Source organism: Gambusia affinis, linkage group LG23 (genome assembly GCF_019740435.1).
Source record: "Gambusia affinis linkage group LG23, SWU_Gaff_1.0, whole genome shotgun sequence".
Classification (NCBI taxonomy): Eukaryota; Metazoa; Chordata; class Actinopteri; order Cyprinodontiformes; family Poeciliidae; genus Gambusia; species Gambusia affinis.
Window position 1 is genome coordinate 16,717,354 of NC_057890.1, and position 15,794 is coordinate 16,733,147.

At 38.4% G+C, this 15,794-nt stretch overlaps 1 protein-coding gene across 1 annotated transcript in view; it reads left to right on the forward strand.

Moving 5' to 3' along the window:
- The first annotated feature begins 218 nt into the window (after positions 1-218).
- The window catches only part of LOC122826650 (rho GTPase-activating protein 8-like), a 46,339-nt gene continuing 30,763 nt past the window's right edge, over positions 219-15,794 (forward strand). Inside the window, exon 1 of the mRNA XM_044108774.1 lies at positions 219-316. Coding sequence (XP_043964709.1) covers positions 292-316 — 25 coding nt within the window. The 5' untranslated portion in view covers positions 219-291. The remainder of the gene's footprint in view (positions 317-15,794) is intronic.

Below are 15,794 nucleotides of genomic sequence, written 5' to 3' on the forward strand. Positions count from 1 at the left end.
ATCAAACAAAGGCATCAACACAGAAGCATAAACACTTCCAAAAACTAAAAATTGCATTTCCTCTGCTATCTAAGGTTTATTTTAAATTGTGGATGAATCTCAGTTTCAAGCATTTTTTCCTCTCAGCATCTGTGCAGCTGTGGCGCAGCAGTAAACTGGTTTTCCTTGTTTGTTTTCTGGACACATCTACAGGTGAAGGTGACCTCAGCGCTCACCAAGGAATCACTCCTTTCCACTGGGACGCATTAGGAAATTACCCAGGTCACCCACAGACTGTCAGCATGCAGAGAGATGACATATTTTCCTGCTGCATCAGGTAACATTTGAGGTTCAGTTGTGTAGATTTTTCTGCGTTCATGTCTGCATCGTTTTACCAATCGGTCAAAGCTGTTCCGATCAATCTATCCAGTTTTTATCAATGAAAAGGATCATGTTTCCTGTCTGGTCGTCGTCACCTTCAGCCCTGCTGTTTCCGCAAATCCCTGAAATAAATCAGTTTGTGCTGCTGTTATAAAAAGCCTCCTCACATGTGCAGACGTGACCTCTCTCCAGACTCCGTTAGCACGGCCGGTGAAGCCGTCAGACCAGCGCGCGCGCCGGCGTATAAAATCACAACCGGTGGAAACAGCGCTGCGGCGTAACGGCGGGCTCGTTAGAATGGGTGGCAAAGATTGTAATCACACGCTCGATGCGCTCATGATTCACTGTCAGGGCGTCATTACAGTGTTTTTAAAGGGAAGCAGCACAAACAATGACTGCGCCTCAGTTTCCTGCCTTAATGGAGGCGATTATTCATGTGAGGAGCTGCAGGTTTGAAGACGGGTTTGCTAGAGACAAAATAAGACGCGGTCGACCTCAGGAATTGAAGGTTTTCCACACAAACAGACATTTGGATCATGTTTGTTCCTGTTCCTGAAAGGATGAACATAAATTTTGCTTTGGGTTGTTTTTCTTGTTTCAGTTTAAAAACATAAACCTAAGTGGATCTGAGTGGGCCGTGAAAAACCCCAACCTATTTTAATATTAACTGATGAAAACCTTAAAGGGGCGGTAATATGTAATTTCTAGGCACATTTTATAGCATAATAAAGTAACTGTGTTGCCTTCATTTGTTATAAAAATTCTGCATATATCAAATATGACTTAAAAGAAATTTGACATTGTAATTTAACGGCATGAGATTGGGTCTCTGTCTCTTTCTGAAACTCCACCTTCAGGAAGTCATCATAATCGGGCTCCTCTATTAACCCTTTAACAACATTTATACCAGCTTTGTACTGAGATGTAGCTCATATAATGAACTCATCAAATGCTCAGTTCCCCCAGGTCTTTGCTAATTGCTCCTGGCTAGTCTGAAGGAGCTGAGTGGGGGAGGAGCTACGTCTCGAAGGCGGAGCTAAATCCACCCAGACATTTGGCACAACTGAATGGATTAAAGGATTCCTCAAACATGCGTGAAAGAATCAAAACAGCACTCCAGGTTTGTTTTTGATGAGGGAATAACTTAAATAATATGATGTAAAGCTACAAAAATAGATTTTCCATTTTACTGCCCCTTTAAAAGCATCTACATGTCGACCGACCTGCTTCTCCTCTAACCTTGATAATATTTTGCCATTAAAAAAAGATTAGTGAAGACAGTATATTGCAGGCTGTCGGTTGACAATTTTTGGTCAATGACACATAAGAGCAACTCTGAAGTTTTCAGTGTTTCAGCAGTTTTGCAGTTTTCTGGCAGAATTACTTAGAAAATCTCATATTTTCTATGTTGTCATTTTTGTTGTTGGATTTTGCTATCAGGCAAAAGTTTCAGTTGGATACAAATACAGTATATCTGTGACTGGAGGCGGCTAATGCTACTGCTAGCTAGCTGCTAATAAACCCTTGCTAGCTAGCTTACCAGTGGGTTCTGTCTTTTTGCGTCTGTCTTGCCACTGACTCACGTTTGATGCTACATCCATTCTGTGCAAAAAGGCACTACTTATGAAATATGCAATAGTTTTTGGAAATTTCTGACATGATGTAGGTTTTAACTGTCATTCCTAACTAATGGTCTTAAAAAGTCTAAAATCTGAGTAAACACTGATAAAACAGAAAATTAAAATGTAAAAAATAAAGATTTAAGATGTGTTTCTTCATTGAAGTCCCACAAACTTTCAGATTTGTTGTTTGGAAACCGAGCACTTCCTGGTTCCCTCCCTCCGTCGTCACATTGAGCCAAACGTCAATAACCTTCATGCACCGCCGCACGTGCCCGGCTCTAATGTGACTAATATGGGGGGGGTCGCGCGTTGGATCGGTCGGGGGGCTTTGGATTCCTGCTGCTGCTGCACTAAAACAAACAATGAACGTCCTGGAAAGCCAGCTCTTATTTTTAGGGTCTGACTGGGTTTTACGTAACGGGTCACCACAGCAAGAATAGCTCCATCAATCACTGGAGCGGCAGCGTCCGAACGCTCTGGGAACGCTGGGATCAGAAAGACGAGACCAACATGGAGGCCCCTGGGCGAGTAATAAAAAGTTGCATTTACCGTCACAAATTAGTGCAAATATCGCAAATATTTCCAAATTAGTACCACAAAAACTGTGATTTTCATTGCAAAAAATTCACAAAAACAATCGCAAAATTCTGGAGGAACTGAAAAGATGTTCAGTAATATTATTTAATTTTAATAAATGGATTTTAGAAACTGTTTTTAGCAGGTTTTGTCAATATATTCTGGCACAACCGGCCCTTTAAGAGCATTCATGATCTTGATTTTCCCCAAAACGAAAATGAGTTTGACACCCCGTTATAGATTATGGGAAAAATGTCTTCTGCTCATTTACATAATCTGCTTGGCCAACTTGTGCTTTTTCAACAATGTTTTGGATTTATTGACTTAAAACAGCTCCTATGTCTTGCTGTAAAGTTACTTATGAGTTAGTTTTGTCTAGTTTGAAGGGTTCTGATCTATTTGAAATAGAAATAAATAAAAAAAATACATGGTAAGATTTTGTGTTTTTACAGCTCAAGTTGACCAAAAACACCTCTGAGTGAAATCTACAGACCAAAAGAAGAACAGAAGTTGATAATTGACCAATTGAATGATTTGTAGCAGCGTGCGGTGAGCTGCAGGATGGGTTTCTTATCGCTGCGTGTCCTTGTTGGACTCGGTTCTGGTTTTATCTATGGGCTTCAGGCGGGCGCAGCAGGACGCTGCAAGGTGAGCTGAAATAAAGCGCTGCTGCTGACCTGAGTGGTTATTATTCACCCTGCATGGGGGTAAAAGAGCTGCCTGACGCTGCTGCTGCCCTCGTCATCACCCTCACATACATCATCCCTCTTTCACATTAGCGGAGCAGTTAAAGGTAGTTCCAGCGCTGCATCACGGCCGCGGCGGCTAACTGAGGCCGGCTTATCGCCTCCGTCTCCTGCTGCCGAGCAGGAAGAAGAAATAAGGTCCAAAGGAGAATTAATTCTCAGCCTCGCTCCCTCAGGGGGCGAGGAAGAGGAGGAAGATGAGAAGGAGGTATTTTCCTACCGTGCCAGACTGCCGGTATCCGTGGCAACCTGGGGCGGACCTCCCTGGGATGGATGCTGAGCAGCAGAGATTGACCTGTCACATCCCATCACAGCCAGGATGTTTGTGCTTTCAGCTCAGAAACAAACAGAGCGTAAAAACTCGCTGCTCTGGCATTTAACAACTTTAACTTTACATTTGTGATTTCTGTTATATTCCTGTTAAACTGGATGCACCGATTCCTGAGGTTTATTATCGGCCGATGCCGATACAGAAAAACAGTTGAACTGACCTAAAACATTTCATTTTTTAAACTCAGGACCTAAATGTACTGAATTATAAATTTATTTGTTTAACTGTCTTGGGAAAGCAGAGGGTCTTAAGTCAGAGTCCTCTTGAGATCCAATGTAATACAGACTGCTACAGGAGATATTTCCTGCCATCAGCCATCACTATCTACAATGACTTTGATTGGAATATCCTAACTAATTTTCTTTAAACTAATTTAAGGAAATCAGAAGTTTTACATGTTTTAGTCATATTTTACTAGTCTGTGGTTATGGTGAACAAAAGGATTTAATTACTGAAAGAATCATGAATGAGTCAAATATTACCACATTTTAAAAATTAATCTGGCCAATAATTCTCCTTTTATGAGATAAAAGATTAAACATTCTGTTTTTAATTAATGTTTTCTGACAGAAAATATTAGCAACATTTTAATAACTCTTATTTTATTAATAATTATTGTCAATAGTGCAAAATAATCTAAACTAAGCAATGTAAAATAATTTAACTGAAATTGACAAGAACAATAGGACAAAATAAACTGCGACAAACCTTTGAAATGGTTCAGAAAGTGCAATTATAAATTCTAAGAATATAATTTAAAATAGATACTAGCACAAACCGCAGAATCAGACTGAATAGATTGGCCCTTACGGATCAGCTGCGTTGTTTGTGTCTTTTTATTCTGCTGTATGACCACTCTTGGCTTCTCGTTTTGATGAATTTGTTACCGTGGTAACGTAAAATGCCACCGGAGGTAACAGCACGACACGATGCAGCCAAGCAGAGTTTTTATCCGCACTCTGAAATGTTTCAGAGATGAAAAATAACAGTTTCCTCTGCTGCACTGAAAACTTCACCATCCTAACGTTGTTCTGTTGTCTTCGTTTTTAAATCATAAAACATTAATTTTGCTTGTATGCAGTGTTTTTATTTTACTCAAACCTACCAGCTATTAAATAGAAGAAGAAGATATGAATATTCTTCTTTGTTTCTGCTGAAAGTTGGTGCTGAACGAACAGGAAAGAAGGCAATTATTGCAATTACCCGCAGTGAGATGACCCCAGTCAGAGGCAATTATAAAGAGGTAATAGACACATAAACCTCTGATCACAACGGCTCTGAGTTTTTCCTCTGAGACGCAGCGCGCAGGTCCTTTAATGTCACTTCTGAACAGTTTTCCTCATTAACTGTTTTATTTGACCAGATTTTTCCATCTCCTGCTGCATTCATGCTCAAGGAAAAACTGTTGATTTTTACCCTGTTTGTTGCGTTCCTTTTAAATAGTTGGAAAAACAGTTGTGACCTGCTTTTTCACGAGGAAAAATCTCAACCCATTCATCCGTCCGTGTGGCTTTTATTTCCTTCCATTCTCCAGAGTCGGTATTTTCTGGAATCAGATCTACAGCTGCAAATGTTTTGGGTTTTTAACAACTTTACACATTAAGAAACTGAAATTCAGTTCTGTGTTCTTTGCAAAGAAATTCAAACTCAGTCAGATTGAGTGAATAATATATTCACTTAATGTATATAATATATGAAAACCAATTTTACCAATTGTATTATTGGCAGAGTTGGGTTACATTTTCTCCAGGGATGTCAAACTCATTTTTGTTTTTGGCCAAAATGAATTAATAAAACTTGTTCACAAACTGTTAAAATATCAATGTATTCTTAAACTTTATTAATATTTTATCTTTTCAGTCCCTCCAAGATGTTGTGATACTTTTTGATTTTTTCCCAATAAAAATCAAAGTGTCTTTGGTATTAATTTGGAAATATTTGCACTTATTTATGCTGGTAAATGCAGCTTTTTATTACTCGCTGTATAGATCAGTTAAGGCTGAGGCAGCTATTTAATGCAACTAAAGTTCTTTGATAATTTTTGACTCCCAACTTCCAATCCTGATTCACATGCAAATATTTTGAAATTTTGAAATTTATTCCAATCACCTGAGATTAAAAGTTTAACGAAGCAACTTGGTTTATATTCACTAAATCTTTTGCAAACAATCATCCAGGTTTATTCCTCTTCACAATTTTGCAATTTTTTGCGTTGATTCGCCAAAATACTTTTAGGTTTGTAGTCAAAATGTGACAAAATTTTAAAATGTTTTAGAGATGTGAACATCTTTGCACAGCTCTGTGTATTTTGGAGAATCACTATCCAGTATCCAGAGACTCGACTCTGGTGAAAATATTGAGAATGAATCCTGCAGGACCAGAAATCACTTTGAAACTCTCAAGAACTGAAAAGATTTGAAACGTGGCTAAGAGAGAAACATTAAGACAATATTCCAACAAGAAGACAGATGGGGTTAACCAGTGAATATGGGAACCAGAACTCCCATTGAATAGCCTTTTTCTGAATAAAAGTAATCTCTACAGTTCAGACCTGCTCAGGTGGATTAGCTCCCTCCTCTCAGAGGCTGAGCTGCAAGCTGCACTAATTACCTCATAAAGTGTCTCCACACTGAAGCTGGACAGAAGGTCACTCTGACAGGCGGAGCTGGATGAGTGACGACCCAAATGGACCCGGTTAATTAGGATTCATTTGTTCGAAAGAAAAACATCAGATAATCTGCTTAGAAGTTTTAGCTTTTTAAAAAAATGAATTTATTTACTGTCAATAAAGCCAAAGCAGAAAACATTTAAAGTTTCCAGGGTTCAGTGAATGCAGCAGGAAGTGAAGCAGAAGTTGTTTGGAGATGCAGATGGAAACTCTGGTTTAAGTCCAAGATGGCGCACTAACTCTGAGAGCCGTTCAGGCCTGAATGGAAGTTTGATGACAGATTTTCTGAATTGCTTTCTGCTTTTCAAAGTAAGAGGTTGTTTATAAAAACTTTCAGGTACTTTCATGGAACTTAGAGGTTCATTTTCTGAACTTACTCGATGCTTTCTCAGAACTCAGGCTCAAACATTTTAACAGATGTTGTGTAGAAACTGTTGTCCTTGAACTGGTCCAAAACCTGGCTCGGTTTCTTTTTCCTGTACTTCTGAGAACAACGTCACATCTTGTACCTTAAGGTCAGCATCTAGTCTGTTTATAGATGGTCAGGTTGTGCACAGAGGACCTACCAGAGGTGACCTTAGTCCTCCGCAGCGATGCAGCATGTGGAGGAGGAGTGCATCAAACATGTAGTTCGAGGTCTTTAAGGGAGGAATCACTTGGAGCAGAACGACTGCTGACTGCTCCTCAACTATCCCACGTATCCCAATGACAGTTTATCGAGCGGATCATAGAGAAACGTATTGAATGGTCCCCTCAGGTCACAGTTCTTCACCCTTTGTGCTAGCGCTGACGTTCAGGACGTCCTGTGGTCTCCTGCAGCTGAAACTTGCACTATCTGTCCTCTTTTGAGCAGCTTTGGCGTCACCATGTAAGGAATTTTATCCCTGAAATGTTTTCCTTTTCTCACTCAGTAAAATGACCTTGAAGTTCTTTGGCTCCTCACTGAATATATATATATTGCATTTTGCTGCCTGTCATTGAACACAAGATGCCTTTAACAGCTGACTCCAATACACAGGGCATTTGTGCATTATTATCCGACAGATTTTTTGTTTGAACCAATCATTGAAATAAGCTATTTCAATTATTACTATTGAGTTTACATCAGAGTCACAGTTTCTGCTTGGTTTTAGCTAACAAAGTTGATTTATTTGTGGGAAAAAGGAAAACTTAGAAAACCTAATTCATCATGGCATTTCTGCTTGGCATTCTGGGTAATGTAGGCGAGCAGAATGTCTGACTGATGAGCCGTAGCTGCGTCTGGGGATGAGCAGCGTTTGTCTTTCTGTCTTAGCTGCTGCTGATGGACAGCTGGCCAGGCGTCTGCAGCTGAAGAGGAGAGTGACAGATGTGATGAAGGGTTTGTAATAAATGGAGGAGTTTGTGGCCAAACAGAACCTGAAGGTTTATGATGCCGAGTCGGGAGGAAGAGGATGATGTGTGGAGGCTTTCATTGTCACGCAGTCAAATCGTTTTTACGCTGGAGAGGACGGCGAGTCTTCGATGGGGGACTCTGCGTCCTTGTCAAGGACCTAATTACCTGCAGCTGAAGGGGAGGGGGGGTAACACTGAGACCTCATTTTATTTCCTGCACTGATCCTGGGGGACAACTCAGCATTTTGCCTTTTAAAAACAGCCTTTGTCTCTGTTATAGAAAATAAAAACAGAAATTTTTCTGATCTGATCTACTAATTCTCACATCAGCTTTAATTAAACGCTAATGATTCCTCTTTAAATGCTCTCATAAAACACAGACAGATTTAGTTTCTGGTTTTTGTCTCACTTACTTACATTTAATCAACATAAAACACATTTCATGGGCGGAATTCCTGCATAAAAAAATACAACAAGGAATGTTCAGCATCTTGTGAAGTTATACATTGGTAAAACCTTTGCAGATAATATTTAATGAATTAACCTTTTAGGACATCAGCATCAAATTATTAACAAAAGCTGGACTTTGAAACATTCATCCAAACAATTGATTGGAATAACAAACAATTGTTCTTCCATGGAATGAAGTGGTCACATCAGGAGCTTTTTTTTCATTAAAACAATTTAAAAAAAAGATTTTTTCTGGTTAAATTACCAAAGGGATGATTGAAATAGAAGCCAAGTCTCCAAAATATTTTCTTTAATTTGTAATTTCTTTTTTAGAAAAGAAAGCAAGATTTTTTTAAAAAAAACAACTAAAATTGGTAATCTACGACGCAATATTAAGGCGATAATAATAATAATAAAAAAATAAATTATGAGAATAAAGGCAAAATATTAGAAAAATATTATTATGACAATTGTAATATATTATGTAGTTTTTTTCTTGTATTATTCCTCATAATTTTATATATTTTGGTTTTCTTGGCATGGCCCTAATGCTCTGTTGTGGAAATTGGATCTGATATTTTAAAAAACTAATATAATATTTTTAATCCATGAGCAGCTGAAACCAAAAGAACACAAAGGCCCGTCTCACATTTGCCAAAAAAACACCTTGATATTCCTCAGGAAAAATGTTCTGCAGTCTGAAAAGAACGTTTTAGAATGGCCTAGTCAAAGTCTGGACTTGAATTTATCTGAGATTCTGTGGTATTCATGCTGGAAAACCCTCCAATGTGCCTGATAGAAATCAGTCATGCCCACGTTGATGTAAAAACCCGCCTGTAGCTGTTTGTCCCTGTTTCCCTGAGGCTGCAGCTCAGGTGCAGCCAGGTGTCTGCTGCCTTCAAGCGGCGCAGTAATTCACAGCGACATGCTGTCATGCATATGAGCAGAGGGAGGTTAAATAACAGCAGATGTATGACACCAGTAATGGGAAGCCTTTAGCACAACAATTATCATCTAATTTTATCTGTGCTCTGCGCCTCTGGCTGCCTGTTGTTACTACTGAGGCGATCATGACTCAGCGCTGAGCCGCCTAATTGGTTCTGTCACCAAACTTATTGTCAACATTTGTAATGTTTGGCCCAAAATGTGGAGCAAATTCAAACTATTTATATCATCTTAATATGAGCGACTTCATTTCCGCGAAAGTCACACCTGTCAGAAATACACTAATAACTCGTCCTCTAATAGAGCTGCTGCTGTTAATATTTATGATTACAGTCTAACAGGATTTTTTTTATGTAAATTTAATCTTTTCTGAAGTGTAATCAAACAGATTTAACCAAACTGATTTTTCTCATCTGCTTCCCTTCGAGTTACCAAATCTAAGAATGAATATAAAAATACCTGATTAAAAACCTAACTGGTGGTATTAAAGAACAGCTTTAACAGATCAAAGCTATTAAAGGGCTTCTGTTCATTTTAAGTATCATGACTTATACAATAATGTGTTTTGCTGGACAATAAATTGCCCCAGAATTATTGTGATAATCAATAATATTGTTAGTTTGAGGCAATGGGAATCTGCAGACCAATAAATTTTAATTTTACAAAGTTAACTCTAGAAATAGAAGATATTTTACACACCCAAAATAAAACACTACAACAACAAAAACACACACAACAGAAACCATAAATAAAATGCATTATGACATCTTTGTAAACAAAATCGCAATAAAAGATAAAATTGTTATTTTGAAATCATCTTCATGTAATATAATAGTAGTAATGACATAATAATGTTTAGCAGAGATCAATAAATGGAGTCAAACACTGGAAATGGAATACATTTTAAATATCCAAAATTAATAAACAAACCAACAGAAACAACAAATAAAATGCATTTTGAAGAATCTGCAAACAAAATATTCCTTCAACAGAAATTGACATTAAAGCACCAGAAGACTTTTTCATCAGCCAGTTATTGGTAGGAAGAGAGAAAAGAGAAAATTGACGAATGATGCAAATGGAAATTATTGATCTTGTTTTAATCTATCATGTGATTAATTGATTTATTAATTATTGTGACAGGCCTCGATTCACCACTGTGCCTCATTGGAACTTAAAAAGAAATTTAAAAAAAAACAACCGCTGGAGTGAAAACTGGATAAAACAGAAAAGTTTGGCAGTATTTCAAATATTTAAAACAATAATACATAATTATTGCTGTCGACTGATATGAAACATTTATATCATGATAAGTTTTCAGCCGTAGTTTGAGCATCGAGACGATTTATGGTTTGATTGTGAGTTAAAAGTTTCTCAGTTAGTTCAATAAAGCCAGAAGAGTCTGTTTGGGTTGGTGACTGTTGCTGTAACGTCCTACGGCCCACGAACGCCTCATCTGTGGCGAAGCAGCTTCCTCAGCTCTTTGTAGGTGTGACCAGCAGGCTGACGGGTGGAGGACAGGTGCAGCATGCGCTCAGTCCTCTAAGTTTAGACTCCCACAACTCCCAGCAGCACCAGTCCAGCATTCCCGTCGCCGCGGGGAAAACAATGTGGCGGCTCGGATGACAGATCCTGGAAAGCCTCTCCCTCCGCCGTGTGACACCTCCCGCCTGCCGGTTGTTGCAAAACAAAAGTCCTCCTCACTTTCAGCATCACTTTCATGTAAACTTTTGCCGTCATTCGAGCTCAAATCAGAGCCGCTGATGGAGTTCAGTAGAGAAAACTGGATTAAAACAAGAAACGGATCAAATGTGTAGAAATATTCCTGAAGATAAATCTGTCTGACTGACTGACTGAACAGAGCGCTACAGCGCCACCAGCAGGTTAAAGCTGGAAGTGGACTGCTGAATGGTCTTCATGATAATATTCCAATAATAACAACTCCAGATGTTTTTAAATTCTACATTTATTTTCTATAGATGTGAATCATTTAAAATGTTTAAACTATGAAACACAGTGTCAATATTTAATAAAAATAACAACAGTCCATCCATCCATCCATCAGTTAAGCTTTAACAATTTTCAGAAACAATGTAAAAACCTTAAACACTTATTAAACTTTACAAACAAATTTTTAAGTGTAACCTTGATAATAATTTTCTATTTATTCACTTTATGTCTTTCTACATCCATACAGACAAACCTAAATAAATCCAACTTGTTTTTCACATCAGTAAAGTATGTCAGTATTAAACACATTTAATCTCAGCGCTATAGAGACCATAAAATAAAACCTAAGTGATAATAAACATATCTTTAGCCGCCTGTTCCTGCATGAACCTGATACAAAACAGGAAGTGACGGAGTCGCTGCGATCGGACGTTTAGGCCAAACCTGCATGGTCCTCTGCTTTCGGACGTGATTTTATCTACGGAGCTCCATGAGTCACGACCGTCTGAGGTGCTTGTCACGTCTCTTTAGGAGTCTGGCTGACTTAAACAGACAGAGCAGAGCAGAGTGTTTGCATACCAAGCAGGGATCAGGATTTATCCTCCATCCTGACTCCGCTGGAACGTCATCCTTAAACCCCAAACTGCTTCTTTCAAGCAGCTTCCATCATGTTTATGTTCAAACTATATTTCTGCATTTCTTCTTTAACTTGTTTTTTTTTTAGTGTACCATTTTATCTTGCTGTTAGTAAACCGGTGATTTATAAGTCCCTCCAGGAAGGACTATTTATTTACATTTAGCTATTATTCACAGATTTTGCCCAGAATTTTTTATCTTTCTGCAAATCTAATCATTCAGTCACCTTAACATTTTTAGATTTACGTCTTTTTCTGGCCAATCACTGCAACTCGGCTGAATTTTGACCAATCCCTTTTGCCCTCTTCTAATTTAACTTCTAGCACAAATTTGAGTCATGAAAAAGCCAAAACTCCAAGATGAAAGTATTTGTAACGCTAAATGGTAACATTTACCCTTTTTTTTGGCAAAAAACATTTTGAGATGTTTTGTAAAATTTGCACATACAGAATATAAAGTTCAGGTTAACTTCAATGCCCGAGATCGAATTCTTCATCTTTCATCAGAACATGATTTTATTTGTATTAAGGTTGCTACTTTAAGAACTCAAATTCAAATTCAAACACACTTATTTGATCCCAAACAGAAGTTAAATATAGCAAAAATGTGAAAGGTTTTGCCAAAAATCCATCCAGTGACAGTATCCAAAACAAAAAGGCAGAAATGAAAGTTTGAAAAAGAGAAAAAATCTCAGTGAAAGTACAGAGCTGCTCCAACGTGCTGCCTGGAAGCTACTGGAAAATATGATTAACACTTTAAATACTAACCAAAAAATCCTTTGTGTTTAGGAGGAAGGTTATGTGCAGCAACACCAGAGCAAAAATAAAAGTTACAAAATGTGCAACTTTTTCAAAACGGTTCCAGAAAATCAGTAATTTTAAGTTGCAACAATCACTAAGAATATTGCAACACCCTGGAATGACTGATTAAAATCAGGAAAGAAAGAATATATATCGCCATAGAAACATGATCAATATCAATAGATAATGTGTCTGATAGAATATTCAGTAATTTCACCGATCTACAATCAAGAACCGCACAGCATTCTGGGAAGTGAAGGCAGAAGTAAAACTGTAGCGTCAACTAACTCACTCACTCTCTGGTCACCTAGCAACGACTCACTCAATCTCTCTCTCGTTCTTTGGTTACCTAGCAACATCCTGTAAAGCAGGGGTGTCAAACTCCAGTCCTCGAGGGCCGGTGTGTTGCAACTTTTAGATATGCCTCCACTGCACCTCACCTGAATAGAATAATTAGGTCATTAAGGCTCTGAAGTACTGATCTACACAAGGAGGAGGTAATTAAGCCATTTCATTCCAGTGTTTTGAACCTGTGGCACATCTAAAAACTGCAGGACAGCGGCCCTTGAGGACTGGAGTTCGACACCCCTGCTGTAAAGTAACCAGGAGTTTCAGTTTTTGGCATTGCGTCTCAAGTTTCATATTTCAAAAACGTGTTACTGATCCCAAAGGGAAATTAAATGTTGTTGTGACTCATTAATTCAAACTCTTCAGAGTTTTTGTAAATAACTTCTTAATCGGTGTGGAGTGAAAACTGTGGATAAACCAGAAAAGATCATGTCATCAGTTTTTCAGTATTTAAAAGTATTTCATATTTAAAGCAAATAAACTAATCAATAATTATTGATATCGACTGATATGAAACAGTTATGTTGTGATAAATGTACCTCTTGTTTGCGTCTTGTCAGTTTAGGAGTCTCTGCTGGTTTATTGCTCTTTCCATTTTTAGCTGATGGATTTGAGTTGATTGTGACTTTGAGTCGTCAGGATTCCTGATCCTCAGTCGCCTCCTCAGGACGGCTGTGAAACGTTACACGCATTGATCTGCAGCCTGATGGAGCTGCTTATAGACGCCTGGGTCCGACCGGCTGACGGTCAGCAGGGATGCAGCTGAAGGTCTCACCCTGTTAGTCAGGAGAACCGTCCATGATGCTCCCTCACAGCGGACCGGCCGAGTTAATTAAAGCTACTTAAAGCTTTGATTGGCCCTGAGGGGACGATCAGCGATAAGAGCCAAAGCTTTCAACCATGTCATGATGTTTATGTTCTTAATTAACGTTTGTCTTTTGAACACTAATGTGAAATAATATTATTTTAAAAAGCAGTTTTATGTTGGACCTTTTTATAAGCGATTATGTTAGAATGGAAATCATTGGCCTAAAACTGTTTCAACTGTGGAGGCTCCAGTATGAAATCTGGATATCTGATATTAATGTTGCCCATCAGTGGTGGGCACAATTTCATAAATGTTTTGTTTAGCACTTTAGCATGTTTGCTAAGTTAACATTCCCCTAAATTAATATTTTCAGGTACATTTTAAAGCTCCCATTTACTGGGCTGTTTTGTTGACTTTCAGTTGAATAAAGTTGAACTTTTGTGTTGAAGTTGGTTTGTGACAGTTAAGGATTCTTCAATATCAACATTGTTGAATTTAGCGCTGTAGCATTTTAGCATCAGCTTCTGCTAAATACCATGTTGCGCATTAGCATGGCTACTGTAATGATTAATGCTTTACATAACTTTTTAGAAGTGGCCACCACTGTTGGCTAATAACTGATTCTATAGATGTTTGCCACACAGAGTCCATCAGTGTGATTCTGGAGCTTCTGCAGCCGGTTTGTCCTCTGATGTTAAGAGTTTGACCTCCTGGTCCCAGAGAGACGAGGTCAAACGTCTGCAGCAAGACTCAATTAACCACAAGATGTTGGAGCAAATGATGCAGATCTGAGGAAATTACACAGTTTTAGGAGCAGAATGACTGAACACTGGTATCTTTAGTATCACACAACTCTGGAGTCAGAAATATAACTCTTTACACATTTTCATGACAAGTTCCAAATATGCGCAGAAACATATTTACAGAGCCCTAAATAACCTGTGTAGAGGGTTTATGCAGGAGGGACTGGTGCACTTTACAAAACACATGACATCATAAGGAAAGAACATTATGGGGACAAATTGAAGCAACATCACAGCATCAACCAGGAAGTTAAAGTTTGGGCTCAGATGGTCTTTCAGTGACACTGACCCTGTAAGGATTTGGGTTTTTCTGTGTTGATTTGAGTTCTCTGTGTATTTATTTTGAGTTTTCTGTGTTTCTGAGTCTCTGTGTTGATTGTTCCCAGGTGTGTCTCGTTCTGTGATCTATTTAACCCCACCTGTGTTCCTCGTTCCTCGTCGGGTCCTTGTCGTATGTTGAGTCGTGTGTTGTCTATCCTGTCCTTCGTATGTCCAGTGCTACCAGTACTGATCCCTGGCTTCCTCCCAGCTGTGCTGCCTGGATCGTGGATTGTTTTTGGGTTCATTCCCACTTTTATTTCACCATTAAAACCATCATTTTCACTGCAACCAGGATCTGCTGCGTTTCCCTCACTGCAATCTACACCACTTCATGACAGACCCTCAGATTATTAATAAATTGGTTTCAGCTCAAAGTCGATCACAAATCCCAGATTTCACTCCCAAAATAAATATATTGGCACATATTTTCTCCAATTAAATACTAACAATCAATCAACTGAAAATGTATTTTATTTTTAGGATTAAAAAATGGAAAAAGAACCAAAATAATCCATCGTTATTGTTTTTTCCTGTACCAGTTGTGACAGTTGTTGCGGCGTCAGCTTGGCTCGTATGTTATAAGGATATTATGAAACTGACATCCTGTGTGGGTCAGAACCGACCTGACGTAATTCCTGCCTCAGGGTTCCTCTGTTCGCTCTTCTTCGGTTATTTATACGGTCAATTATGTGAGGTTGACCGAAGGTCAGGATCTGAACGTGTTGGTGGTGCTGAAGTTTTTCTATCACTTATTGATTGATGATCAGATTCATTTCTTGGTGGATTCGGATCAGTTTTATAGTTTATCTTTAAATGTAACTTCACTCTCCTCACTAGTCATCTGAACTTCAACAAATATCTGTTAAATTGTTAATGTCATATTTCCTGTTGCTCTGCTGTCATTTTATAAAATTTACTCCCTGATTTCTTTACATTTTCCTCTTTTCTGAAGATCAGAAGTGGTTGTACTTAGTTACATGTAGTGGAGTAAGTTTCTGGAGAAAATTTACTGTTTATGGTTACTTGAGTAACGTGAGTGAATAATAAAACAAAAAA